The following is a 27,295-nucleotide window of genomic DNA, read 5'->3' as shown; positions in this document are numbered from 1 at the left end:
CCTAAAACCAATCAGAGCGATCGTCATCGTGTAAAGCCCGCCCCAACATTTCTGATTGGTGCCGCGATTTCGAGGGATTAGAAATGGGCTTGAATGAGCTCTTTGCCAGACCACTTGCAGAGCAAATCTAAATTTGCCGGAAGTTGTCTGGGTTTTCCCAGGCTAAAACAAAGGGGAATATTCAAGAAATTGATGATACTTCTTGAGTGCACAAGAGCAAGAGATGCAAATAACCACAGGCTTCAGTGAGGAAATGTCATCATCTAACTCTTTGCTAATGTGACTAGGTGACAGCATTCCATGGCTCACTTTTGCTGGAATGGCCCGGTTATAGCATTCCTTCTCAGCAGTGCCCTTCAGTGCTGTAAAAATGATGCTTGAAATTCACTCATAACATTGCTTAACACATTGATAACATTATGATAGCAGATGTTAAACTAACGTGTTTCTCCATACCGATGTAGCTCCGTGAATGTGTCAGTGGAGTTTGGATCTACGATCCCTCTGGTCTTCCTTTATTCTCTCTCCTCACAATGTTCTCCCCTCCCTCTCCTCTAAACGCTGCCTGCCTGGTCCTGCAGATAAGCCAAGCCAGCACCTCCTCCCTCTCCCTCCTCTCCCCTGCCTGATCAGGTGAGCAGCCTCAACTAAGTCTCCAAAGATTACACATTTACTTTCAGAACAGGCAGTGCGGCAAACTAACAGCAGAATCTCAATCTAGCCTTTGCCATCACCCCCTTCCTGTTTCCCAGTACACCTTGCCTTAATAAACCCCAGCTATCTCTCCAGCATAGCGAACGGCTATAGCAGGGGCTATTAAAGAGATAAGACCAGACTCTTTCTCCACCTCTGCTGCCCCTCTTCACTGTCCATTCAACTGCATCCATAATAGAACTAAATACCTCACCCACAAACCCTCTTTGTGACACGCTCACATGGCCCTAAACCGGACGAACAAGCTTACGCTCAAATCTTTCTTCATCCGTCAGTTTTATTTACTCTAATGGTCAATGTGCAACTTGAGTTGATAGTGTAAGCTCACTTTGGTTAATGTGTAAGCAGGACACCAGGGCGAGTCTTAGGAGCGGTGAGTCACAAACATGTACAAATCTTATTTTTGCAACTGAAGGTCACATCCGGTATTACGGTCATATTTCGTAAGAATTTTTTGATTGAAGCATGCCATAATGTTTAGTGTTAATTCTTATCAAAAATGTTATTGATGTGAGTCACTGAGTTTAGCTTTTTAGCAAATGCAAATGGTTATGGAAGCTCGATTCCACCTGGTAGTAAACAAAACATATGGTAATTGTGACTGTGTTTCTCATAATTGCTACTTTACGAGACTTTATTTCTCTCAATTATGGCTATTATTTGTCATTTCTTGCAATCTAACGCACAATGTGAAATGACTTCCATAAATAAGAGTCCATGATGATTTATTCAGACAGGGGAAAGTAAGGGAGGAATTAAACTCCTGCCCGTTGGAGAAGCGTGCGAGGGCTTTGTGGGTCGCGTGCTGACACACCCTGCCTGCGCATGTCTTTGATGTGACACACAGCGCTGTTGTTCCAGCTGCTTTATCACAATTCCTCACTCCTAACCCTGACCCCTTCCACAATGATCATATAACTCCTTACTGCTGCCACAGTATCCACATATCCACAGTATACACAGTATGAGTGAGTCTGTCCATACAGTAGGATTTATAACAACATTTCTAAAAACTACACTACCTATGGTCCCAAAGAGAGATATGAGAAGTTGCTGTTACAAAGAAAACAGGAATCACTGGAAAAGAGTTCAACAGTGACCATCCACTCCCACAATCAATAATTAAGTCTATCTCTTTCAAACAACTTAAATATCTGAAAATATTTGAACACTACTGTTTTAAAGATTAGGAGTAGGTAGAATTTTACACCGTTTCAATAAATTTTTCTGCTCACCAAAGGCTGCATTTATTTGATCAAAAATAGAATAGTAATATAAGCATAACACACACACACACACACACACACACACACACACACACACACACACACACACTGCTGCCAGTTATTTAGTTATGCATGAGCCTTGAGAGAATTAACTGACTGGAGTATTTCTGCCTTGAAATACATTCCTTTATTAAGCAGAGCAAAAGTATAAAGGGTTTTTTAGCGCTCTGCTGTGTGTGTGTGTGTGTGTGTGTGTGTGTGTGTGTGTGTGTGTGTGTGTGTATCCATCCTCTTCTCTCTCACTCTTATCACATAATGAAAAGCTGCCAGTGATGGAGGGACTGTGGGCACAAGGACAAGTAATCATAATAGAGGACGTTAAGAAAACACATCAAAATCTCCCCTCATAAAACTCACGAAAGGAAAACCTCAAGACAAGCATTGCAAACAGAAACTAATGCTTCTGAGAATGATCACGGAAGGACATGATAATAGAGGTCTAGTTTCCTTGTTCCTAGTTCTCTTTTCAGGCCCGGTTCTGCAGGGGGGGCGAGAGAATAAAAGCAAGAACTCCCTCAGTTCATACTGTAATAATATATTGGCGAAACAGATTTGGCAAATGCTCCAGTGCCAAAGAGAACGTTAATATTGCATCTATTTACAATGTGTTTTTGCAGCGGTGAGCAATGTAGCCAATCACAAACATAGTTGTTGATGTCTTGAACGCAATGGCCAATCAGTGGTAGCCTATTTAAGTTAGTCAGAATCCACTCACTGCTCAAAACACCAGAGTTTTATTCAGTGCTGAGTTATGCAGGCTCGCAAAACCCCCATTAACAAACAAAGTTTAGACACAAAGCAAGTAAGAGATTTATTGAGCATTGTTGGCAGCTTTATTGCTTATAATGGAACTTTGTGAGATTGCGTTGAAGTGACGTCAACTATCAACTGCTCTAGCAAAGATGGAAAACTGCAATGACAGAATATTCTGGAAGCAGTGATACTGCAATATATTTGGCTTCAATGCAGCACCAAATCCTGAAGAACGTAAGCACTGCGCTCCTCACTGGAATCCACTCTGGCTTTGACTTCTGATCCACACCATCTCTTCCCCCTCACTGCAGTATTCAGGGTGTTTAGTAAGTTTACATTTACATTTATTCATTTAGCTGACGCTTTTATCCAAAGCGACTTACAATTGCTATATATGTCAGAGGTCGCACGCCTCTGGAGCAACTAGGGGTTAAGTGTCTTGCTCAGGGACACATTGGTGTCTCACAGTGGATTCGAACCCGGGTCTCTCACACCAAAGGCATGTGTCTTATCCATTGCGCCACCACCACCCCAAGTTCCTGGGTCACTGCCATCAGTATCAATCCTTTAGCCGTTGGGTTTGCAGCACAGACTCTACCAACATTCAACTGACTGTCAACTACTTACAAAATGTGAAGAATCAGAAATCTTCTAAGAATTCACATCTTGTTGAGGTATTAAACTTTTATTGTTTTCAGTTTCAAGGGCAGGATGGTTTTTCATTTACTTTTCCACCAGTGTCATATTGATTCAAATTCCTGGCTGACAGAACCATTTTACCAACGACAACAAAAACCATGCCAACTATTTTACAAAAACTAAAACATGCCAAAAATTGCCATGGTTTGGAATGGTAAGAATGGTATTCTTTGAGATACCTTGGAATATCATGTAAATACCATGGCACATGGTACATTTCCATGATTTTTCCAAAACTGTTCCTGAAATGTATGACTATATAAGGATTTTTAAAATCACTTTGTAGATATTGCACTCACAAAGAGCCAAATAGTGTAATCCGAAACATTTACCAGTGACACTGAGTCATTTCTCTATCTTTATGGCTGTAGGTAGAGCAGATTTGACAGGTGGCTAACAGCGAGCAGGTCTGCAGCTGAACCTCTCCTCACTTCAACCTTCCATCTTTACACTTCATTTCCCCTGCCACTGCGGCAGCTGTGGCATATGGCTCAGTGCCCTAAGAGTGGCCTGCAACACTCTCTCAAGGGACCGTCACTGCCCACAGCTTCAACCTGTAGTTACCACTCGAAAAAAAGTGCTTACTCACTCTGTACTGCCCAGTCACCAGCATTAAAAACTCTGCATTATTTATGACACTCTCCTCCCTCAAACACCCCTGTCTATATTTCTCTAGGTAGTCTTTCTGTATGCTTTCCAGGCTATCTCTCATCACATGTCCTTGTGTATAAATATGGTCAACATTAAATGCTGTTCCTATTTTATTTACTAAATATGTATTATGGAGTGAAACAGTAGTGGAGAAAGCTATGTATTATATGTTTTTTATAATATGACCCAATGAATTGTTCATAATTGGATATGGAGTACGTTTTTAAAAAGTATATAGGAAAACATTTGAGTTATTATGAATAGTTTATGAGGTAAAATCATGTTTCCACAAAACCAATCTTTTTGAATAAATAAAATTCAACTCAATTCAATTAAAATTCTTCTTCTTTCAAGTTTTCTGTTTGTTATGAAAGTAAATGTCTGAAAATATGTTACATATATGTGAATACAAGACAATCTTTTCCTACCTTTCCCATGGGTTTGGGAGAGTCCCAGCTCCTCTCTATTGATGGTGGAATCTGGTAAATGTCCTGTGTCTGGTTCATAGAGGGTGGCACCTGGTAGACGTCCTGCCCGGGACACGGCCCTCCTGCAGTGGGTGGCACCTGGTAGATGTCCTGGCTTGGAACATTAATGGAGGGGGGCACCTGGTAGACATCCTGCGGGGAGGGAGGGTACTGTGCCTGGCTTTGCTTTTGTGCCACAGCGGGGGCTTTAGGTTGGGGCTGTGGAGGTTGGGGGCCGGTGGGCACCTGGTAGAGGTTGGAGGAGGCGGGCAGGCCATGGCTGGGGGGGAGCATGTAGACTCCATCTGGGTTGGTCGAGTTGGCGGAGCTGGAGGAGGTGAAGGCGGGGTGCATGGCTGTGTACTGGGATGAGGGGGGAAGCTTGTTGTAGGCACTCTGAGGCAGGTTGAGAAGGCTCTGGGTTGGGCTGGGTTGGCTCGACAATTGCTGTAACTGCTGCTGTTGCTGTTTATCATACATGCCCACAAGAATCTTCAACCGGTTGCCAGGAACAATGCCTTGACGGCCGTGCAGCGAGCAGAGCCACCAGCCGTCCAGGCCTTGCGTGTCCCGCTCCAGGACGGTCATGATGTCGCCCTTCCGAAAGGACAATTCGTCCGGAGACTCCGCCACATTGTCGTACAGGGCCTTTGCCAACACATTCTGCAAGAGAGGAAAGAGAAAAGGGTTGAGTTTATATTCACAAATGATCACATATTACACCTGGATCCATTCTTGGCAATGTGATCACAAGTGGACAGCACTAAATTCATGCTGATTAATTTTAACATTCTGCCATGACATGCAGTAAAACACTAACATAAGTGATGTTTGTAGTCACCACTTGTGATCAGATCACCAGAGATCTTACCAGGTGTAAACAAGGCTTGTTACTATAGTGTAATGCTACATTGCTTTTTACATTTTGTCTCTTTGCTTCAAACCCCTTCCCGGCACATTTACACAACATGGACTCCATCTGTCCTCTCGTTTACAAAGCCACCCACAAGTGCGGCTGGTCTTTGACAGTTAAACAAATATTTGCAGGTCGGCCCCCTGGACCAGTCCCACCCACCCTTTCTCTGGCAAAAACCCACTTTTGCCTGGCACTGTGCCAATAGACACGTGTATCACCCATCTTAATAAAGCCACAGTCAACCAACAGCACTCTATAACTGTCCTCTCAACAAATTCACAGTGCTTGATTGGCTGATTGTGATCAGTCATTGTTACTGCAGAAACCCTCTAGAACTGTTCAACGAAAAAAAGAAAGAGGGGAGTTTAGCTTCAATCAAGACACTCCACTATTCTGCTGTAACCCTCCCCTCTCTTATTGAGTGATTCAGCAGAGGGCCATTGTGCAGTAGGACAGGAAGGAATGGCTAATTTCCAACACAGTGCGCTCCATGTCCCCCACATACCCCCATCTACAGCTCTCCAACCGTGAGTTCACTGTTTTGCGCTCAAGCTAACAGGTGATTGATGCAGTGCAGCAGATAGCCAGCAGGTGCTTGATTACTAACAGACCTCCCCTGTCAGGACACATGCTGCCTTCGAGTCATGTAGGAATGATCGTATTTACGAGATGAGCTCCGCATGAACGCCATCACAAAGTTGTGATTATCAGTGGGAAACTCACTTCGGACTGGAGGCATCAATTCATGGATCATGGAGGAAGCAATTTAGTATTTGTTGCGCAGTTGTCATTGTGAAGTTATGTTGACCTTGCAGGTACAGGTATATTGATGCAATATCAATAAAGCTTGTTCGAAAATTCAACTCAATTAGCTGGTTTATGAGGTGGTTTGTATAGCATAATTCTCTGTGGCGGCATGAAAAAGATCAAATTCACAAGTGAATTATCATTTTTGGTCTAGTGCACAATGTGTGGTCTTCATCCTCTTGTACTAGTGCTTAAAAGCTTCCTGTGTTTGTCATGGAAGTTTTAAAGAGAGAAAGAAATAAGAAAATGCTGGACGTTTTTTTCGGGAAAAATCACTTCACATCATAATTATGACTTTCAGACTCATGAGTAGGAACTTACTAGGAGGTAAGCATCTTTCTTTCCTTCTCTCCATTACTTACTAGACAATTCACACAGCCTGATTCTCAATTTGCACACTTATGTTGCAGACTAAAGTACATAAACTACTGTTCAATAGTTTGGGGTCAGTAATAAAAAAATTAATAAAAAAATTACTATAAATAATACTTTTATTCAGCAAAAATCTAAAAAACCTTACCACCTCAAATTTTCATGTACTTCCCTGTTAATGTAAAAGTGTATTTTTGAGAATGTTGTCAGAGAGTATGCCATCGGCACATCACAAGACCTGATTCACAAATTTTGAGCACTTTGTTTTTAACATAATATCTAGGATAGTAGGTGATGTGAAACGGGATGCAGCCAAAAACTGCAGTTACATCTTCCTTTCGGATCCCTGTGGTATAACGCTAATTCTGCACCTCTGTACACACACAGAAACTCCTCACTGCCCACAATATCTAGAAATGTGCCATACAAATTGCGCAGGGTCTCGTTTGCGTCGTTCTGTGCCAAAACAACGCAGACAGCAAAGAAACGACGCTATCAGTGAGCACAATTCATTCCGCGTGAATCCCTCCCTGTGTGTTTTAAAGGTCTGTGTGGAGAGTGGCAGTGCTCTGATGAATGGTGTCCCTGTGCTCGGAGCTGGAGGAGAGAGAGGAGAGGCTCACGGAGGGCATATCTGACAGATGAATGCCCTGCCTGTGCTGCCCGGGTGAGGGACAGTCCCTGTAGTGTCTCCCTTAAAGCCGGAGGACACCGAGGCTGGACACAATAGCGCCCGAGAGGCTTTACTGCCTGTGAGCAGCTGGTTGAGATGTCACCATGTAGTGCTGGCACACGCATACACACACAGAGCACTGATGCACGCATAGATGAGGAATGCGTGAACGTACATGCACAAATGCTTGCATGCATACCTCCACAGCCTCCTCTATCCATTCATACACACAATACCAAAATAATGAGAAGCACTCAGACCAGCTGAGAGAGCTCTTTAATACCATTTTTCCCATTCAGGCAGTTTAAGCCATTCTTTGGCAGTCTTTGCAAAGGAATGAGACATTCTGACCAGGGCTGAGCAGTCTGAGAATGTTTTCTGTTCTAATACAACAGCAAAAATATATTACAGTATGTTAATAGAATATATTGTAATATATGGATGGCTTATGCTGCACTATGCAGATTTTTGTACAATCAAATACACTCTAAAACAAGTATGACAATCCCCATAATACCAGCTAACTAAAGCCTAAAATGTCCAAGCTTCCTGTTTTAACAGGAAATATGTCAATTCAGCAAAGAACAATGCAGGGTGTTGCTAGGCACAACGCAAAGCAGAGTTTAGTTGTTTACAGGTTGACAAGCAATGTCACAATTTACCACATTAATATTAAAATCATTTTGTCACAAATATATCAAGTAGGTATGAATAATCTTGTCACTTGGCTTGCATCCGTAAGGTCCAAAGAAAATCAGGAAATTCTAACTAAATTATCCAAAAATAGTGCCACATAGATAAAAAATAAAATGAATATGTACTAACAAAAATGCTGAGGGTTGATGCAGTTCCTCCTTCTAAAATGGGATAGAGTTACATCTTTCCTGATTTGGGCTGACAATAAAGAATAAATTAATTAGGTGATTGACGTTGCCGTTGCAGCAATTGGATAAAAAACCTTCAGAAAAGAATTTTCTGTGACTTGATGTCTCTGTCTTTCTTCTCCCGTCTTATCTGACTTGCCTGCTCTGCCTTTAAAAAGCAGAAGCAAATTGCAGTAGAAAAGGAGTGCTGTATGCTTTCTGGGCTATTCGCCTCTCTTTTTTCACGAGAATATTTTCCTGCCAAGCAAAAAGACTCTGGAGGACTGATGACATCATGAGCTGTTGAACTTTGCCTCCATTATAGAAAGTATGCCAAGCCTCTTTGTCTGTCTCTTTCTGTTTCTCTCCCACTTCTCCAAAATTCGCTGTCTCTCTCTCTCTCTCTCTCTCCGTCTGTCGATCAGGACACTGGATGTTTAGCGAGTGATTCACAGGGGTTTATATGTAAGGGCGAGTCGATGACTCTGTGACAGTGAATGTTTTCTCATTTGTTGAAAATGCACACAGGAGAACACAAGCACATGAGCATTAAAGCAACAGCAGGAGAATAAATGAAGGAAAATAACAGAGATGGGGATATTTGACTATTGATCAATGGATCTATTAGCGCCTTCACAGCCCAGGATAAATCACACCTTCCATCTCCATCAATTATAAAGTAAAACGTTAAAGTACTGTGCATTAAACAACAACAGAAAATTAGTTGGTTCCTCAAGGGTGTTTTCTGGTGTACATCGTCATTTATCAAGCTGTAATTGGAAGCCGCTTTGAAAATACTTGGAGCTATTCATCGCTAAATGCAGTTAAGCTACAGTCAAACTAAACTTTTGAAGAAAAAAAGGGCCCAAACTTCATGAGTCTTTCTGACTGATTCATTCAAAGAACCTGCTCATAAGAGTCAATGATTGCTGAATTGAACTCTCTATGTTGTCCAATGTTGTCTTTGTATTAGCAATTAGCACTGTAGTAACTTAAGGAGTGATGGCTTCTTAAATATCTATAAATACCTACAGTATATTATGTAAATATATATAAATAGATATTATTTCGTTTTATAATTTAATTTAATCATGGAGACAGAAAATTTTAAATAAATCTACTGTTGAGACTAGAAACACTAATTTATATAACCAAGTCAAAAACATAGTGACGAACAGCGTTACAAATTACTTTTTGAAAGTAATGCGTTACAATACTTCATAAAAAAAATTCAATTGAGTTAAATAATGCATTACGCTACTTTTGTGTTACTTTTTCTCACCTGGGCTGGGCTTGCTTGTTTGTTTTTTAATAACAAAAAAAAGTTCTATTTTTGACAAATGTAAAAGACCTTTCATACCAAAAGTGAAATGAATAAGCCTCAGGCCGAAGGAAATGCAAATTCACGCCTGTACAGTAGAGGGCGCAGCTCAAACAAACTGTTAGCTGTACTGCCATTCTGGATCACAAAAGTATAGTATGCAGAAAAATAAAGTTCAATCAATGAATGGGAAAACAAAGTACTGTAACTTGCGTTACTTATTTGAAGAAGTAAAGCCGATAAATTTAGTTATACATGCGTAATGCGTAACTTTACTAGTTACTTGAAAAAAGTAATCTGATTATGTAACTCACGTTACTTGCAATACATTACCCCTAACACTGGTGATGAAATATAGCATTTAGCAATTTTGCCACATAAAATATGACATGAAAGGACTAAAATGAATCATTGAATCATTTATGAACATACCTTAGAATGAGTATACTTTATTACGAGTTTATGACTCATACTAAAACGATTAACTTCCCAGTGGTTCCTAAGAAAGATATATTTTAGGAGAGAGCAGTTTGTGCTGTTAACTATAAATCTGTGTGTAAATTGTAAATATAAACATAACATTAAAGAAAATATAACATTTCAAAACACTACAAGGCAGCTTTTTTTACTGGATAAGCTTTATTGTTTTGACTAAAAGCTGAGTTACTGTCACACTACTGTAGGCTAGTTACTGGCCAACATTTAAGTACTGTTTCAGGAAAAGATGCTTATATAAGATGAGTGGAAGACGAGAGATTCGCTTCATTTCTCGCTGGCAATCATCACCATGGAAATGTCCAGGTCAAACACTTTCCCTGTGGCAAGAGCAGACAGAGACTGATGCTAAACTTTATTATCTCTGGAGAAAGACAGAGAGAATGGATGAAAGAGATAGAGGAAGAGAATGGAGAATAAAAGGAAACTCGTCATCCAAAGGAAGAAACGTTCATCCATTTGCATTTAAAAGGGTCATGAGTGCGAGAGCGTTTTGCAGGCCACATGTTAAAGTGATTGCTCACTCTTTCAAAAGTGAATTTTTGAAGAATATCCTAATCACTCTTTTCAATATAATGAAAGTGAATGAAGATTGGGGGTGTCAAATTACTAAAAAGCACAATAAAAGTAAAGCACAAAATGGTCCATGTGACTTTTGCAATACTTAGACTGACATGAAGGTGAGTAAATGATAACAGAAATTAAATTTTTGGGAGAACTATTTCTTTAACAATGGGGATAAAAATGACTGAGAAAGAGGAAGAAATCTTTTGAATGAAAGAGAATTCCACAGGATGGAGGGGAGAGGAAAGAGGGATGTGGACCTGTGAGAGAGGGAAGGAAGGAAGGGGCTGAGCGCTTCATTCAGACAGAGCCACTGAACAAGAGGTAATGTGGCAGCTGCTGGAGCGCGCTCTGTACAGACAGGTCAATGAGTGTGTGTGTGTGTGTTTGTATTGCTGTGTGTGTTGAGGGGGTGCTTTTGTCTGATGCCTCTGCATGACCCCATGGGACAAACACTAGTAAAGTTAGCAAGGTGGGGGCAGGTAGTGTTTTTTTGTTTGTTATTGTGAGTGTGTGTGTGAGCTCATTAGCTTCAAGGACACAGAGATAGTCTACGAACACCTCTACAACACAGCTATAGATCATCTCATGAACATGAGTTGTTGTAAACTAGAAAATGTACAATATATCCATAACGGTTGTCACAGTGTTGTTATTGTCAACTAAAACTAAAACTAGTAAAACTATTAAAAAAAATGTTTGGTCATTGAAATAAAGTTGAAATAAAACAAAATATACATATTAGATGAAAAACTTAAACATAAAATAAAAAATTTGGCTATTTTGCTATTAACTGCTACTGGAATGAATAAGCTGAAGTACTACAACTAATACTAAAACAGATTTCTTTTAAGTTATTTAGAGTTATATGAAACATGAAAACTAAACATATGAAAATAAAAGCTAATTCAAAATATACTACAATAGTATTTACATAATACTAGAATAATGCTGGATTGTCAGCTATATAACGTATCGATATTGGATCTTTTATTGTGCATGTCCACGCTCACATAAAGTTAATCTTTAATGTTAATGCAATTTAATCTTTTAATATAATAACACTTTTAAATGTAATCTTTAGCAAATCTCAAAATTAATATAATTTTTTTTATACTGAACATCATAATGTTGTGATGCTTAATTTCACTTTAGTTTACATTTATTTTTATTTTTTTATTACAAAGTAGTATCGAATTTTTATATCAGACATTATAAGTTATCGGCCATAATATGACAACAATTAAATATGTAAAAAAATACATAAATATCACCTAAACTATAAACAAAAATGAATTGCCAGAATTTTTATATCAGTGCAGACGGCCCGATCATGAACGAAAGGTAAGCTGTGCACCTGAGTGATGATTGTTCAACTGAAACACTAAAATTCTTCCCACGTTTTACTGATCGACATTCGGGTACAGTCTGACATATTGAACAGGCTGTACTTCTGTCCCTCATGGCATGGTTTTCGCTGGCACCAAATTGAAGATAGAGTCTCATCTGTCTCGGGTCTATTCTCATCACACATACACCTCCTGAGCTCTGGGAGGGAACGCTCCCTACCTCATCAAAAGTTTTCATTGGTTTAAAAACAGATGGGCGCTGCAGACAAAACAAGGCCGTCTCTGTCACTTTGTTCACATAAGACACCTGAGCCTGACCAAACAAGAACAAAAGCTAGACATTTTATCTGAACTGAGTAGCCAGAACATATGCACAACTCAGTAAGAGGTCTCTCAATTTTCCCATCTATATAGCGTCTCAGTCTTGGGTGATATTTTGCGGTCTGGTTGTTATTTTGAGGGCCTTACTGGTTGCGTAAATAGCAGGTTGGATGAAGTAATTATAAGGCAGGTGAAGTTAAGAACGGTAAGCTGTTGTAGACACATTTTCAGACATATACACAAGGAGCAGACGCTGTATCAGACAGTAGCGATAGTCATCAGAGCTGAGATTCAGAGATGTGACTCAGACAGCCAGACGCGTGTTTGGACGTTTGCCGCTATCAGCTGTGTCAGTCATGTATGACACACAGATACACACATGGAAAGAAAGTCACAAAGAAATAGACCAACTAGTAATTTTGTCATAATTTATTAACGCTTATGCTGTTACAAAAATGTATGATTTAGGTATAAACATCTCAATTTCTGTCCACAGAAACTGGTGAGTAAATGACCCCAGAATGTTCATTTTTAGATGAAATGGAAGCTTTAGCTAAGTTCTGCTAGGAAGACTCAATCACTACGTCACTTATTACCTTCATCTCTATCCAATCACGTCTTCATACTTTCTGTATAAAAGATGGTACTTACTCATGTTTGAGTTCGCAGATGCCGACGCGACATCAACCTCCATCCTCCCCACCACCACCAGGATGGTCCTGTCCATACCTTCTAGGGGGGTCGGCTGCGCCCCTGCCTTCGTCTCCAGGCAGGAGATGCAGATCCGCTACCCTCGGATTACGAGCTATGGACGGGGCCTACGCCAAAGAACTTTACAATGCTTGCCGGGCTGCCAATAAATATATGCTTTGTTACATCACTTTATCTTCCGAGTCTTTCTGGTAGAACTATCCCTTTAAGATCATAAAAAGGTGTCTGTTTCTCTTAAACAGATTTCTCTGATGTATATGAACTGGATGAATGCCTCGTCTAAAAGATTAAATCATGCTGGAAGTATACAATGTAAGTGGGGCACAATCCCGCTCTATTCGCAGGAAGGGACATAAAATCTCAACAGAAGAGAAGACAATAACAGAAGGTTGATGGCAGAGACAAACAGTGGGCCAGTGGCCTGCTCTATTTTCACTATATAGGTGAGTTTACAACAGACAAGACCAGACTTGAGTATTAACAACAGGCCTGCCGAGGAAAAGAGCAAAGGCTTGGAGGCACATAATTAATCCTTAGTTTGAGATGTACAAACCTAAGCAAAAAAAAGGACAATAACAGATGATACAGTCGCAGTTTACTACATAAATTTGGAGAAATATGGATTTATTTGTCCAAGCATTTTTGGAATACTTTATTATATATATATATATATATATATATATATATAAAGTGTGTGCTTTTCAATTGTGTTCGGCAAGATTTTTTATTTTTTATGTTTTGTTACGTCTCTTATGCTCACCAAGGCTACATTTATTTTATTAAAAATACAGTAAAAACAATAATATTGTGAAATATGATTACAATTTAAAATATAAAATTTTCATATATTTTAAAATGCCATTTATTCCCTTGATGGCAAATTTTCAGCATCATTACTCATTACTCCAGTCTTCAATGTCACATGATCCTTCAGAAATCATTCTAATATGTTGATTTGGTGCTCGCAAAACATTTCTTATAATGAATGTTAAAAAAGTTCAAAAGAACAGCATTTATTTGAAATAGAAATCGTTTATAATGTAATTGTTTGTTTTTCTTTACAAAAAAAATTGCCATACCATACTATAAAAGAAATCTATGGTATGTCACATTAAGGGTGTGATCACACTTGGCATGTTTGGTTTGATAAAAATTTTGATTGCTCTGTTAGTGCAGTCATTTGAATAAGTGTGAACGCTGCCACGTTCCACTTCCAAATAAACTCTGGTGCGGTTCGAATGATATATGAACACAACACGGACCAAAGACATGTAAACGAACCAAAAACCGGACATGATGTCACCAGATGCAAGCCTAAAAGGGACAGAAAGCTCAAGCATACCTGTTTTTTCTCGCCATAGTCACGATGTTGCCCATCACAGTTTGGTAAAGGCCTCAGAACCGTGTCTCATCACAGATCTTCGTTTGAGTGTGACGGAGGGATTCCTGACACTATTTTGACTCCTTTACACATTTGATAAGCTCTTCACGAGTTCTCAGCTGGTCAAAATACCACCATATGCAGGCTACGCACATACAACGAGTGCATTTAGCCCAGCACACAGCATTGTTCTAGATGTTCGGTAAGTTCCGTCACGAAATATACTTAATAAAAGCCGACCAATCAGGTTGTGAACATATCCATATGCCTTTAGGTTCGGTATATTTAGGTTTGGTGATAATGCAAATGTGAACACTAAGCGGACCAGGACTAAAAGGTTTTTTTTTTTTTTGGTCCGGACCAAGCGAACCGAAGTGTGAACACACCCTTAGATAGCTCTATCAATGTGTTTGTAACATTCTCAATGCAAGACTAGACCCATCCTTTCATTCCTGAAACATTCCACAGCTTCAACTTAACACAGATATTAGCCCACATTCCATTCCTTCTGCCCACCTCACAACACACAGTCACACTTCCATATTGTCTACCTTTTTCATTTCATGTCCTCAGTACAGTTAACACTCAGACACACATGCAGACACCACTGTTGAATGGTGCATCACGCACTACAGACATACTCTGTGATTCACAGCCAGACAAAAATCACACCATCGCATCTAAATCCTAAAAACACACAGCTCATCACAGAAACACAACTACACACCTACCTGAACTTAACATTCACCATCCATTTCACTCATGTTGACTGAAAAAAAGACACCTCCTCTGCCCCTCCTTTCCTGGCAGGGTGAGGTTGCAACACCCTCTTTAAAAAACAGCTTCTTGTAGCTACAGGCTACGACTGAGTGTTGGTTTACTGCCAATGTTTTTCCACGGCAACACAATGCCGATGTGCTGATCTTTACGCCGTGATTTACAGACCTGGGACGGTCAAAAAAAGATAAACGTGAGTGTAACAAGGACAAAGGGAATTTTCATAAGGACTACAGCATGTGCTATAAACACTTTCATCTTCACCCTGAGCGAAAGGACCTTCATCACTGTACAAACATGTCCAGAATCCTGCCTACGCCAAACAATAAATCCAAAAATGACAGGCTTCAGTAGAACACGATTATTCCTTTCCAGCACAGAGCGTCACTGCGACCACAAACAGTCATTCCATAAGTTCAATAACAGTGACAAGGCCATAAACTCCTGGAGGCTTGAGATACAAAGACAGGAAGAGGAGCTCTGACATGGAATGTGTACGACTACACACAGTGTGAAGCTATTGGAAAAATGATGATCATCTCACAATTGTATTGGAAACTCTTGACTCTTTATTGTCTCTTTGAAGAGTTCTCAGTCTTTGAAATACGCTATTGTAGGTTATTTCTCATGCTCAGGGGAGAAACACAGAATCATATTCACTTTAAACTCTGGCAGCTAAATAACATCTGCTGCCTATGTTCAAAGAGATGACGGTCAGGGGTATAGCAAGACCCACATGAAAGAAAAATCACAAATAAGTTATCTTAAATGTCTCAACTGTTTCTCTAGGTAGGAAACAGTTAGGTTAAACCCTGCTGGAGAAAAAAAAAAAACATAATAAACCAGCCTGAACTGGTTTGCTAGTCTCAGGGCGCTTTCACACTGGCAGTTTAGTGCGGACCGGGGCACGGTTCGCATGAAAAATCGCTAATGTGAACGCTGTCATCGGACCCGGGTGCGCACTAGAGTACCGAACCCGAGACTACCTGGAGGAGGTGGTCTGAGCTCGGTTGCTCCCGAACCGTGGCGCGGTTCGCGTTAATGTGCAAGCAACACGGACTCGGGTGCGTGCTTGTTCAGGAAGTATAGTATCCCGCGCATGCGTATCACTGTCGCATTAGTGAAAAATCTTCTGCGAGCAGCAGAAACACGGCGTCCCCAGGATATGTGCTGAATTACACCATAGTAATGAACATAAACGTAGTTGTCTCTCACTATGTTGTGCATAATAGCACCAAAAAAACAGACAAATTACAGCTATGCTCAGTCGAGTTGTATTCTCCATGCGTTTTCCGTGTGCGTTTGCGATGACGTAAGATCACTGCAAACGCACCTAGGTTCGATACAACTAATTGAGTGTGAAACCAGACCAACGCTGCGGGGGGCGCCGGGAACGAGCGCACTCGGGTTCGGACCGCAGCAAACGAACCCAGTGGAAAAACGCCCTTAGATTGTGATGGTCTGTTGCCTGGTTTTAGGAACTTTCCCAGCTAAACACCAGCTTGGCCAGACTGGAAGACCAGCTTAAACCAGCTAATACTATCTTAAACCATCTAAGACAAGCAAAGCAGCTGGTTTAAGTGGATCATTTTCAGAAGGAAGATCACATTATAGAAGTTCTAAAAGAACCCAGAAATAATAACAACTGTGCTCAGATTTATGAAAAGTCTGAGATTTTAACATACTCTAATACAGGGGTTCTCAACCCTGGTCCTCGAGGGCCACTTTCCACAATCCAAACTCACCTGCCTGTAGCTTTCTAGTAATCCTAAAGATCTTAATTAGCTGGTTCAGGTGTGTTTGATTAGGGTTGGAGCTAAACTCTGCAAGACAGTGGCCCTACAGGACCAGGGTTGAGAAAGCCTGCTGTAATACTGAATATTTCTCATCAAACTCTTCCTTGACCAAATTATTAAGCTTTGTTATGCAAATTTTATAGCTTTATACTGTACAACAGCAGCTGTCTCAGTTATTTCAAAAGACATTTAGGAGAAACATCTGAGACATTAAATGAATCAGATGTTCCTTTGAAGAGATTCTATGACTGTTTTAGGCATAAATTTCATCATATTTGATTTAAAATGCTGTCATTCTCTTTTTAAGATGGTTTAATCTGTGTCAAACAAACTGGCCCAGATAGTTAAATGAAGAGCAGCTGGAAACCATTACTAACCTAAGAGCAATTACTATGCTAATATTCGGTTGGTAACACAGGCTATATTAATATGAATATAGCCAAATGTCATGCCTCAAAATTTAGGAATCAAAGCACTTCTTCGTTCTGGTATTGATTAAAGGTCAAACCAGGAAACCTGTTTTGTTCTGATCCCACCTTGGTTAAATGTCTGTTAATGTTTTCCTGTAGTGCTTGAATTACTTTGGACCACAATACTTCTGCATCACATGCGTGATGTTACCAAAGGGGTTAAATTTGGTCAGATCAGTGTTACTTCTACACAGCCTGATGCTGACATTCATGTGTGTATGATTATGAGGATAATGAGGATGAGGAGCAGGTCCTGTCCGTCAGACCCGCAGGAGAGGGTGTGGGGTTCAGGCCAGCGGTGGGGAATTCCTCCCTCTCAAACCCAAGAGCCGGAGGGTGAGTAAAGGTTGAGTCAGAGAGGCAATACAGGGGAGAGATGGACTCAGGTTACTCAGCTATCTTCTGAAGAAGGGGTCTTTCTTTTATTAGAAGATCCCTAACACAACATGACTCAACATTCTTAACTTAGCAACTGATTCAGCCTGGTTACCTAAATTAAAGAGTGATTTCAATAAGCCAACAGCCCACTCACAAGAGTACGTAACTCCCCACCTTCATCACGGACCACCTCAGGAGGAACCAATATAATACTGACTCTGGTTTCAACCGATTAAAAAATGCAATATGATAAAATTTATACTCCTCATTCTTCTTAAAAACCCAGTTATCATCTGTTTTCAATTCACATTCTGATATTCAGTGCACTAATAATTTACCATAACCATTTCAAGGTCCATTTCTATGGCCGGGGAAAATCCCAGCCTGTGCAGGGGGTGAATCCCAGTGTCCAGATTCCTCACAGACGGAAATACAGTACAGCCCAACTCTCACGTTCAAATACCAAAGCACTTTGTCATTCCCAACCCTTACAAGCTGAACGAGCGCCAGTGCTTTCAAACAATGGCAAGGAACGGATGCTTCGGCCAGTCGCTTCATGCTGTTCTTCTCTCCCTCTCTTTTTTCTCTCTCTCCCTCCTTCTTTCCCCTGCTCCTTTCCATAAAACCTTAATCTTTCAGCTTTCTCCTGAGTCAGCAGAGAAGCTCACAGCGGCAGGGCTCCTTTTCCTTCCCTTCTTTCTCCCGTTATGCCTGCTTTCTCACACTCTCTCCTAAGCTTTCAAAACTCACTGCTCCTCAAGAAAAGCCATTTTTAAAAACCTCAGATGGAGCCGATATATTCTGATGGCCTCTTTGTGAATTGTTACAGCAATTATTATTGCCTCTTTTAAGAGCTTTTTAAGCTGATAGCCAACTTGTTCTGATCTTATGCTACTTAAAAATGATAAAAAGTTAAATAAGACAAAAAGTATTAGATTGAAGTAAAAAAAGAAAAAAAAAGTTAAAAGTGTCTCTTGTGTTTCTTCTGTCCACCATGACTACACTTTCCCATTCACTCCAGATACATTACCCGAGGGCATTTAGCATAACCAACTTAAAGCGTTCACACAACAACGAGAACAGCAAACACACTCACCAGATAATTCATTTTCAGCCCCGCTGTGTGAGTCTCTGGGACTCCAGACAGCACTAAACTGCCTGAGATTTGACCCCCGATGAAAACTCCCTCGGACTGTCCAGGTCTTTGTCAAATCTCTCTGCGTCTCCGACGGGCAGAAAATCCGGGCAGCTCCTAACACATACTCCAATTCCGTGATGTCAGAGGGCAAGAATGAGACTGTCCCATATACTTCTCTGTCTTGAACTCGCTCGTTCTCTCGGTGTCCGTCCTGTGCTCTTTCTCTCCCTCCCTCTCTGGCAAAAGGAGGAGGGAAGAATGCATAGGGTAACCTGACACCCTCCCAGTTCCTTCTCAGACCTGACATTCCCTCTCCCTGCGGCTGATTGGCTGAGGACTCTGTTCTTATGTTAATGAGCCTTACCCTCTTCCTCCCCCTGCCTGTGAGGAATGTTTAGTGAACCTCTCTGTAGACCTGAGAAAGACACAGAGATTTGTTTTTTTGGCCATCCGCTGTACCCCTCACACACAAACACACAGCTTTGTCTAGACCTTTTCCTTCAGCCTCAAACGTTCTGTTTTCCCTTTGCTGCTGATTTTGTTGCTCATCCTTTTGTTCTAGAAGTAAATCGCCTCACACAACTATTCTCTACTTCCTCAGGAGACAAAAAGCTAAACTCCATTGACATTTGAAGTGTTTTAAAATGTTTAACCTCTTATTTTCAGTATATATCCGACCTGAATTATTAAAGAACCATCGATTAAAAAAAGGAAGGACTGGGTAAATGGATCCTGACTGAGGGGATATATTGTTTTTTACTCTGAAGCAAAACTCTGTTCTCTATTTATTTTCTATCTTCATTTCAAATTAAATTAATTTGAGGAGGGGGGGGGGGGGGCTTGACTATTTTTCACATAAAAAAAAGACAAAATAAAATAAAAATGTTAAACTATAATAATAATAATACATAAATAAATTATAAAAAAATATACAAATATATTTATTTAAAAATGAAATGACTCATGATAGTTAATTAAATAAACTACGCTAATCCACTCCTGTCTGCTTTTGTGTTCACAATTCACTAGTAATTTCAAAGCATGACATCATTCTCCAGTGAGGCAGTGACCAGGTCAGGGGGTCAAATTGGGATCCACATTTAAATCAATGTGGTAAATAGGCAAAAGCTGCATGTCCTACTGGACTGTCTTCTGCAATTTACAAATAACAGATAGAAATTCCAGTCCTCAGATGAAAGCAAGGCACAAAGTAATACACCATTCCTTCCTAAAAGCTGGAATGTAAGAGAGGTGACAGAAGAGAGCCGCACTGTCCTGAAACTGCCATGACATCGTCGGCTGGTGCTGAGGTCAGGAGAGAGGTCAGTGAGGTAGGTGAATCCCGCCTCACTGGAAACCTCCAAAACCTGATCTGTCCTGCCAGAGAATATTCTCTCATTTTGACCTGAAGCCAGTTTTGTAGTATCACATGTTGATAGAGGCTACCATTTCAATTTGGGATATATGCTTAAAAATCCTACGGTGTGTCTTTTTTCTGTTTGGAGGATAAAAAAACAGTTATACGGTTTGGAACGACATGAGGATAGGAGTAAATGATGATTCATTTTTGATGAACTATCTCTTAAGAGCTAGGCAATGAGACATTTCTGCAGTTATCCCATTGTCAAAATCATTCCAGTCCACTTAAAATGTTCACTAGAATGCACTATAAAAGTCATAAAAGCAGCAAAAAAGACGTTATTCAGACAGTAACGAAAGCAAGGTTGTGAGGGAAAGACTTGCCATGTTTTCAATAGCATATAAAAAGCTCTAACAGCTTTTCAACAGCTGATGTAGTTTTTTGTCTACTGACATTTCTTAGAAATATATTTTTGCAGTGTTTCATCAGCAAAACAATCATAAAACACATTAAATAACAGTACAACCCACTGAAGAAATCAAACATGTCACTGCTGTGAACAAGATCTATGCTCACAATTTCGATTTACTGGAAATAATAATGTTAATATACATAAGACAGTTGTTGTGTTTTCTGTCTTTAAAGGGATAATTCACCCAAAATTTACATTCTGTAATCATTTTCTTTTGTAAATGTTGTTCCATGTTGTTCCAAACCTGTATGACTTTCTTTCTTCTATGAAACACAAAAGAAAATATTTGGGAAAAACCTTTTTTGCCCAAACAATAAAATTTGGTCCAAAGCCATATTGGGCCACATTAACTTTCATTATTAATGTATGGGTAAAAAATACTGATCTATTATTTATTTATGATTATTTTTTTGTCATACATTATTACATTTTCTTTAATGTCGATTATATACACTACTGTTCAAAAGATTGAGGTCAGTAAGATTTTTAAATGTTTCTGAAAGAAGTCTCTTAAAAAATACAGTAAAAACTGTAATATTGTGAAATATTATTACAATTTAAAATAATGCAAAAAATATAATGAATACAAATTTTTCTATTTTAATATATTTAAAAATGCAGTTTATTCCTGTGATGATAAAACTGAATTTTTTAGCATCATTTCTCCAGTCTTCAGTGTCACATGATGCTTCAGAAATTATTCGAATATGCTAATTTGGTGTTCAAGAAACATTTCTTATTATTATAAATGTTGAAAACAGTTGTGCTGCTTAGTATTTTTGTGGGAAAACATGATAAATATTTCCAGGATTCTTTGATGGATAGAAAGTTCAAAAGGACAGCATTTATTGAAATTCAGCTAATCATTTATAACAGAATATTTTGTTTTGTAATTGTATTGTATTGTATTGATCAATTGTGATCAATCAAATGTATCCTTGCTGAATAAAAGCATTAATTTATTTTCTTCTTTTTTATCTTACTGACCTCAAAGTTTTGAACGGTAGTGTATGTATATTATCTTGCTTAAAAATGAAACAATGCAAGACAAGCACATATTTCATAATGGCACTGTAGTTTTTAATAGCTACAACAAAGATGTGTTACACAGCGATGATATCAAACACCAGTGCTTTTAATGCCTGGTAATTGAGTCATCAGTGTCCCAATGTTTAGCGTATCAAAGCCCTTTTAGTACCCAAATTCATGTTCACACCAATTCACATTTTAGAGAGGAAGAGTAGGAATTGAGACACAGTTCCCCCCACCCCCATACCTAAACGACTACAATCCCCTGAAGCCCATGAATCTGAGGCCATGAATTACACTGCACAACTGGTGTCAAACCAGCAAGATTCTCCCTAATTGAAAGTGCCGTATGAATTTGAAGCCCTTATCTTCACGCAGTGGCTGTCTTCTCAGGCCACAAGGTGCCGTGTCTGGTCTCCATGACAATTGAGCAGCACTTCATCTCGCACTGCGGCGTGTCTGCTACGCAAGATGGATTTCGATGGTTGAGACGACATTCGCTCCTTCTAACGTTCTCTGGGATGTTTGTTATTTATTTCCGTCAGCTAAGCCTGACTGACATCAGAGCTGTCATTGAAATTAGCAAGTGTGCATGGATTTTGTCATCATAGAGATTAGGCTATCACATCAGACATCATTTCAATTAGCGCCCCAACCCCTCTCGCTCTTCAGCTAATAAGCCCCCTCCGTCAGCGCCCACTAATCACAATCCTGTTATATATTAGAAAGAGGCGGGTGTTGGGCGATGCTCGTCTGGAGGTGAGAGGTCTAACTGCCTGTCACAAAGCACTAGAGTGGTGAAAATGAGACAATCTTTGCTGTTTGTAACAGCCCGCTGCACCCTTTCGTTAAAAGATTGAAATCGTTCTGTATTAAATATTCAATGACTAGAAAATGCGTGACATCTTCCACACCTTAGCCTCTGTTGGATAGTAATACGGCTCAGTGAGTGTGGAACAGTAGGTCCATTGTGTCCTGGCGGCCCGGTCTCGGTTTGGTCAGGCTGTCACACCTACGCACAATGTTGTTCAGCTGGCAGTGTTTCGGCTCTGGAACTGTGACCGCTGCCCCGTGGCCTCTGTAACCCCCCACATGCCGCGCGTGTCATGAGATTCAGGGCAATCTGGCAAGAAAGGCTCAGCCCAAGGATCGGACACAGGCACCCCAGAACAGACCAAGCATTTAGAGATACAGATGAGGGTCAGATAATGTGAATATGGAAATCCCATTTCCCTCTGAGCCAGCATGGTAATGTTTCTTTCTTTTTTTTTCTTCTCTCCAACACTGAACCATTCCTAACATCTCTGTTAGGGTTTTCTCTACATCAGTGCTCTAAATTCCAGATGAATCTGCTGGAAAATTCTGGTGGGAATGTGAACTAGGATATATCTCCAAATAACAGGATGATTTATTTAATAAAGCCAAGCTTCAAGAATGAGTAGAATTTCAAACACTATAGGTCTGTAGGAATAGCACAGTATATGACCTTAGGTTATACTACGCGGCTGTTGAATGCTTGATTCTGATTGGTTGGCGAACGTTCTATGGTGTGCCATTATTTTCAGGGAAACGCACGGCTTCAGTAGTTCCAGGCAGGTATTGACCGCATTACAGTTCTATCTCACCTTGCCAAATGATTTCAGTTATTTCAAAGGTCTTTACAGCCAACAGAACCAAAACCCACAATGACACTGACCAAGCAAATAAATATGGGAAACAATAGGATAAAAACAACAAATTATTTCCAAATTGTTAGCAACAGAGGCTTGGGATGAGATGCATAAGAAATTAGTCCCACACACAAAAGCGTTTTAAGGACAAAAACCTGACAAACATCTTGAAATACATCATCTGAACAATGTTTTGAGGTGTGGTAACCGTAGTATAAGCGAAATAAATGACTATTATTAGAAAAATAATGTACACCTAAGGTGTAACGGCCATTACCACCTCGGATGTGCATTAGTTTTATAATAATTCAATGGCTCGTCGTCAATTATTCCAATACTTTTTTTACTATTATTATAAATATGAAATTATATAACATACAAATGTATAACATTTAACTTTTTGGTTTTGTATTCAATGTTCCTCATTGTTCATCACAAATTGTCAGACATTCGTTGGAATTTTACCTTTACCGTTTTTAATTGGTAGATGTCACACATTCCCATCTATTTGAATTAACCAACTGGTTGATTTGAAACGAACGTGGTTTTAATTTTGTTTTTAAAGTAGAAATGCACCGACACTGGCCAATACAATAAGCCAATAAGGTTACACTTTATTTTAAGGTGTCATTGTTACAGTGTAATTATATATTTAAGTACTGAGTAATATTAGTCAACTACATGTACTTACTATAGGGATAGGGTAGGATTAGGATTTGGTTGAGGGTTAGTTGCATGTAATTATGCATAATTTACTGTTATTACTAAAGTAAGTACATGTAACAAGGACACTAAAATAAATTGTTACCGCCAATAATTATAAGTTACGAACGATAACTGATAAATGTTCAATAAATTGTATACAATCGTTTTCTAAATGAATGAAAAAATTAAAACCCCCCCAAAAAAAATTTAATAAAAACAATGATTTTAAATGCTAAGTGAATTTAGACATCACAACATTATAATGTACAGTCTGAAAAATAAATATTAATTTTGAGTTTTTAAAGAAAAGTGTTCGATTATGGCAAAGGTTACTTTAGTTTGTAAAAAAGTATATAAAAGTACATTAAACATTAAACATAAAAAATGTATATTGTCCTATTAACAATATGATACTGAAAAATTGTGCATTCCTCATTTATAGAATAAACTCTCCAATCAACAAGTGTGGCTTCCATTCTCCAATAATCTGAACCCATCGATATCGTGACATGACCACAATATGGCAGTGACATTTGACATCTTTATGGCTTGTTATGATGAATGCTTTGAAAAGTCTGGCTAAAATAATCCCCAAGATCACTGTCAAAGTCAAGAGAAACATTCAAAGCATTTCCTGAGTCTGAATGAAGGCTGTATTGGGAGCGTAATTCTTTGGTGCCACATCATCAAGAATTACTAATGCAGCTCCTGAAAACAACAGCAGCGACATCAGCATCCAGCCCATGATGCACTGCTCTAGTCTCTGCTCTGAGAAAAAAACAATGCACATCCTTGTATTGAGACATCCGGCCCCCTAGCCAACAGCAATATTCATGCAGCTTTGAAGGACAAAGGAATAAAGAGTTCCTTTCTTTGTTGGGACTGTCAGGCCCACTGCGCAGTCTGTCACCGAGGTCTTTTAACTTCTTATGACGAAGGAGAGAGAAAATCCTCAGCCACACACTGTGTTTTCACATGAAAACACACACACTTGCTTAAAAGCAGAGGTCTAAATAAACACACTAACATGTACTACACAAAAATGACAATGATTTGTCCTACAGGACACTGCAGCAGATGCAGTAACCGGCAGACAGGCAGCTTTCCAACCCTCTCTGGAGGGTTTTTGGTCTTCCCTTATCCACAAACGGAGGATGAGCGTCTATATTTGTACCAAACAGGAAAAAACAAGACCTAGCCCCTATGAAAATCAATCCCAATCTCAATCACGGCCTGATTTTACACACTTAACACACAGCAGGAGTAACAGGGTTGATCAGACCACTAACGAAATTTAATTTCCATAGATAATTATATTTGTTTATTTTCAGATTTGGGTTCTCATTATTATTTGTCCTCTTATCAGTCATGGTAATACTTTAAGATGATTAAAAACCACAAAGTGAATCAGTCTTCCTCTCTTTTAATCTAAAGTTGCAAGGATGAGACTTATGGCGTGTGCAAAGCAAGCAAAATAAGCACACACACACACAGAACAACATCAGCAATAGACGACTAGCTCACTTTTCTCAGCCTCACTGCAATTGAAAGATTAGCATTAATGTGGCAGGAAGTAAATTGCATTATGTAGAGTTGAGCATAATCAAGGAGTGCTGGGGATATTACTCACAATCTGTGTGTGTGTGTGTACGCATGTGTTTGCTTCACACAGTCTCAAAAATCCAGAGAGCCTTCCAATCATCACCTCCTCCTTTATTCTCCCAACACACACACACACACACACACACATAAAAGGAGGAAAGAGATGGAGGAGAGCAATAAATGAACCTGGGCACCCCGCTGGTTAATTAGATAGTGCTGATTTGATTTTTCATTTTAATCTGTTTTTTATTTTTTTATTTTTTTTATGCTCTCTGGTTTCTGGATCCCATTGAAAAGTGTGCTCTCTCCCAAATCCCTCTCTAAACAGAGCTTTATTGGCATGATTGGTAACATTTACAATATTACTGAAGCGTATAAGTACGTACAGTAACAAAATAGACAGCACAGAAAATAAATATGGTGCAGTAAACAAAGAGATAAAGGAAATAAAGGGGAAAATGGGGAAAGGTAAAAAAATATATATAATGAAATAAGAAAAAAGTAAATAAATAAAAAATTTTATAATAATAATAATAATAATATTGTGTTAACCTTTACAATATAGCTGAATTGTATACATTATGTACAGTAACAAAACAGACAGCACAGAAAAACAATATTATGTAGTACATAAATACAGATAAAGAAATGAAGGGGAAAAGGTCTAAAAAATAAGACGAAACAAAATATAAGAAAAAAAAAGAAAAAGAAAATGATAGATATATATATATATTTTTAGGTATATATATATAGGTCTTATTTTTTAGACCTTTTCCCCTTTTCAAGACTTTCCCCTTCATTTCTTTATCTGTATTTATTTACTACATTATATATATATAAATCAGTAATAAATCACCCAATAAAATAATAATGTTCATCACACGTGTCTATTGACAAGCTGAAACATAGCTGTCTCCCTTTCCTCTGAATATTATTCATTTCTCTGGAAACAGGTTGTTGTTTTTTTAGGGGGGGGGATGTGACTGCTCTCTGATGTTTTGAATTTTTTTTCCCATTTTAGGAGAAAATGTACTTTTGTTTCGACTTCAGAATCTTTCATCCTTTGGTATTCGGGATGTTTAGCACTGTTTTGTGTCTACATTTACCCAGCGATCTAAATGAGAACATACCATTGGCTTCTACTGGTTTTACATAAAGCTAACAGACTAACCCTAATCTGAACCTTTACAATACTCCAAAAAATAATTTTAAGAACATTATGTCCTTTGTGAATAATTTTTGCCTTTGAGGGCTGCTTTAAGGGAGTTTATGTGAGACTTAGCAAACTTAGTCAACTCACACACACTAATCCATAAATCTGGTGAGAACTGCAGCATTCTCAGCCGCTACAGAGTGACTAAACTCTAAAACAACTCTGAAAAGAGAGACCCATCTGATATGCATGGACACAGACATTCAAACACCAAAGTGAGACACCAAAGAACTCCAAACAATCCTTCGAGTCTCCTTCAGACGGACACAGACGCAGTATTAGCCGGCCTCCCCTCCCCCTCTCAGTGGAATGCAGGAATGTAGTGCTAACCCTAGCAGAACG

The 27,295-nt window shown here is 39.3% G+C and overlaps 1 protein-coding gene and 1 long non-coding RNA gene across 5 annotated transcripts in view; one reads left to right on the top strand and one right to left on the bottom strand.

The window, feature by feature from the left end:
• LOC309508127 overlaps positions 1 to 27,295 on the top strand; it is a 746,145-nt gene that overhangs the window by 667,153 nt on the left and 51,697 nt on the right. The gene's annotated exons all lie outside the window — the stretch shown is intronic.
• LOC309507993 (breast cancer anti-estrogen resistance protein 1-like) overlaps positions 1 to 27,295 on the bottom strand; it is a 94,840-nt gene that overhangs the window by 29,523 nt on the left and 38,022 nt on the right. For 3 of the 4 annotated variants that reach the window (XM_082182485.1, XM_082182486.1, XM_082182484.1), the window contains one exon: positions 4,532 to 5,233. In XM_082182485.1, coding sequence (XP_082038611.1) covers positions 4,532 to 5,233 — 702 coding nt within the window. Of the gene's footprint in view, positions 1 to 4,531; positions 5,234 to 18,860; positions 19,672 to 27,295 lie in introns of those variants that run through there. The other variant, XM_082182487.1, reaches the window with a different exon arrangement.

Source organism: Leuciscus leuciscus, assembly GCF_965113295.1.
Source record: "Leuciscus leuciscus genome assembly, chromosome: 10".
NCBI lineage: Eukaryota > Metazoa > Chordata > Actinopteri > Cypriniformes > Leuciscidae > Leuciscus > Leuciscus leuciscus.
This window is presented reverse-complemented; position numbering and strand designations above follow the sequence as displayed.